Raw genomic sequence first — 2,500 nt, forward strand, 5'->3', positions numbered from 1 at the left:
TCTGTCCACCCATTCAAAGGGTGTCTTGAAAGTGTTTTTTGTCATATACTGTACCTACTGTAGAGTGTTAGCATACAAGATTTGATACAAATCTGCCCTGCCGTTCAAAATGTATCACGCAAATAAAAAATCTGTGGCGGATGGACTCATGCAGAGACTCCCGCACGGCCGGACAACCAGAGAACAGTATGCAGGCCCAGCACCTTCGGCGAGCAGACGCATGAAAACCCTGCAGCCCACATATTTTTGATCCTGCACCAGTTCCCGCAAAAGCTGATCCTTTTTTTGGCCGCCAGTCAAACGGGGGCTGACGAGTGAAATGACCTCTTTCATTAATGGCTGCACGAGCGCAGTTGAACTGGCAGAAATGCAGAGTAGGGATTTTCCTGTTCAAAGCAGGGATTGACTGTTCTGGCCATGTGTTCAGTACGTGCATGAACACGTTTTACATTTGGGTCATTGTTTTTTTTACTGTAGTAGCAGAAGTCTGGTGGTGAAGCCACAGCTAATGGCAGAATTGTATGGATTAAATTATTAGGAATTTGCTGGATTATGTACGTATACTGTAACGTATACTGCATAAAAACATTTATTCCATCCAAATCAGTGGTTCTCAACCTTTTTTGAGCAAACGCCCCCTGGACCTCATAATGAACCCTCCTAATCTTATCCTAAGCCTGCCAACGCCCCCTTAGTATTACAGTAAGACATAAAATGGACTAATGCCCCCCAGTGGCAACTAAGCACCGCCTCCTCTCAGCTGTATCCTTCTCAAAACCCCCATAGGACTCCCCAACGCCCCCTGGGGGGCTGTAGAGCCCCTGTTGAGAAATGCTAATCTAAATGAAACATGATGTACAATTAATGAATGTACCACCCTCACACAATAGTGGCATTAGCTGTGGTTTTGCCATCCTGACGCCTGCTTCTAAAAACGCGAATGACCCATTTGCCATTCCAGAAGTACAGTACAAGACAAGGAAAAATCAGTGTGCAGATTGTGACTTTCCCCCTTTTTTGCCCACAGGGTTTATTCAACGCCGTCTTTGAATCTTATCTTTGACTGTCCATGTTGTGCATCTGCGACGATATTGTCTTAAGTACTACTGCGACTGAGTACTCCATCCATATTGTCTTTGTGTGTGCGTGCTTGCGTGTGTGTGTGTGTGTGTGTGTGTGTGTGTGTGTGTGTGTGTGTGTGTGTGTGTGTGTGTGTGTGTGTGTGTGTGTGTGTGTGTGTGTGTGTGTGTGTGTGTGTGTGTGTGTGTGTGAAGGTTGTGACGCACGCATCAAGGAAAATGTTGTCTTGAGGACTTACATGACAAAGTACTCTTTGGATCTGTTTTTTATGTCCTGTTGTGCGTCTGGGGCAACTTTTAACCAACCATGTTCACTATATCGTTTGTGTTTTATACCTCAGTGCTAACTTGACTTACTTTGACTGATTCCTTGGATCTGGTCTTGTGTGTGTGTGTGTGTGTGTGTGTGTGTGTGTGTGTGTGTGTGTGTGTGTGTGTGTGTGTGTGTGTGTGTGTGTGTGTGTGTGTGTGTGTGTGTGTGTCTGTGTCTGTGTCTGTGTCTGTGTCTGTGTCTGTGTCTGTGTGTGTGTGTGTGTCCAGGCTGTGACAACATGCTGTGCATCTGGGACGTGGGCACGGGCGAGTTGGTGTACCAGCTGAGCGATGCCCACCCGGACCTCATCTACAGCGTGTGCTGGAACAGGGAGGGCAGCGTCGTGTGCACCACCTGTAAGGACAAGGCACTGCGCGTCATCGACCCACGCCGCGGCACCGTGCTCAAGGTAACATAAACACTACCGTCTTAGTTAGAGAATATACGTACTAGTGTAGTATACAATATAGAACTAACACTTGTGGAGGTCAAGGAGGTAAAAAAAAAAGAAGGCACCGCACGTCATCGATCCAGGATGGGGCACTAACCTATACAACACGTTCACATCGGTCAATGGGGCGTTTGTTCAAAAATCGTTGAGAACGACTGCTATACACTATTGAAATAGCACCTGTAAGGACAAGGCCTTTCGCGATCGACCCACTGTGCTCAAGGTAACCTAAAGACATGTACTACCAACTCCAAGGTAATAATAATAATAATATAGAATACACTAGAAATACGTAGCACTGGTAAAGGCCCTGCATGTCATTGACCTGCACCGGTCAACAGTGCTCAAGGTAGCCACCACTTTCCCACCGCACAAGTTACAGAGTATATATTATACTGTATAGAAATGACACCTGCAAGGACAAGGTCCTGCGCCTGATCGACCCCCCCTGCGGCACCATGCTCAAGGTAACTACTACTATGACTGCCTGGCTCAAGGCAGCCCCAGCATTAAAGGGAATCCACACTGTAGTGTCAAGATTGCATGTTAGATTTATTTTAGAAGGAACACAAGGTCAGTGATCACTGATCAAATTAAAACGTGAGCCGAGGTCACGGGAGGGAGCAGGAGCCGGACTTCAAGAGTACAGAGAGAGAG

General features: G+C 46.7%; 1 protein-coding gene across 2 annotated transcripts in view; it reads left to right on the forward strand.

Moving 5' to 3' along the window:
- Positions 1–2,500, forward strand: part of coro1b (coronin, actin binding protein, 1B) — a 23,104-nt gene that overhangs the window by 10,445 nt on the left and 10,159 nt on the right. For both annotated transcript variants that reach the window (XM_063187271.1, XM_063187272.1), the window contains exon 5: positions 1,620–1,801. In XM_063187271.1, coding sequence (XP_063043341.1) covers positions 1,620–1,801 — 182 coding nt within the window. The remainder of the gene's footprint in view (positions 1–1,619; positions 1,802–2,500) is intronic.

The sequence above is a fragment of the Engraulis encrasicolus genome, chromosome 21, assembly GCF_034702125.1.
Source record: "Engraulis encrasicolus isolate BLACKSEA-1 chromosome 21, IST_EnEncr_1.0, whole genome shotgun sequence".
Lineage (NCBI taxonomy): Eukaryota > Metazoa > Chordata > Actinopteri > Clupeiformes > Engraulidae > Engraulis > Engraulis encrasicolus.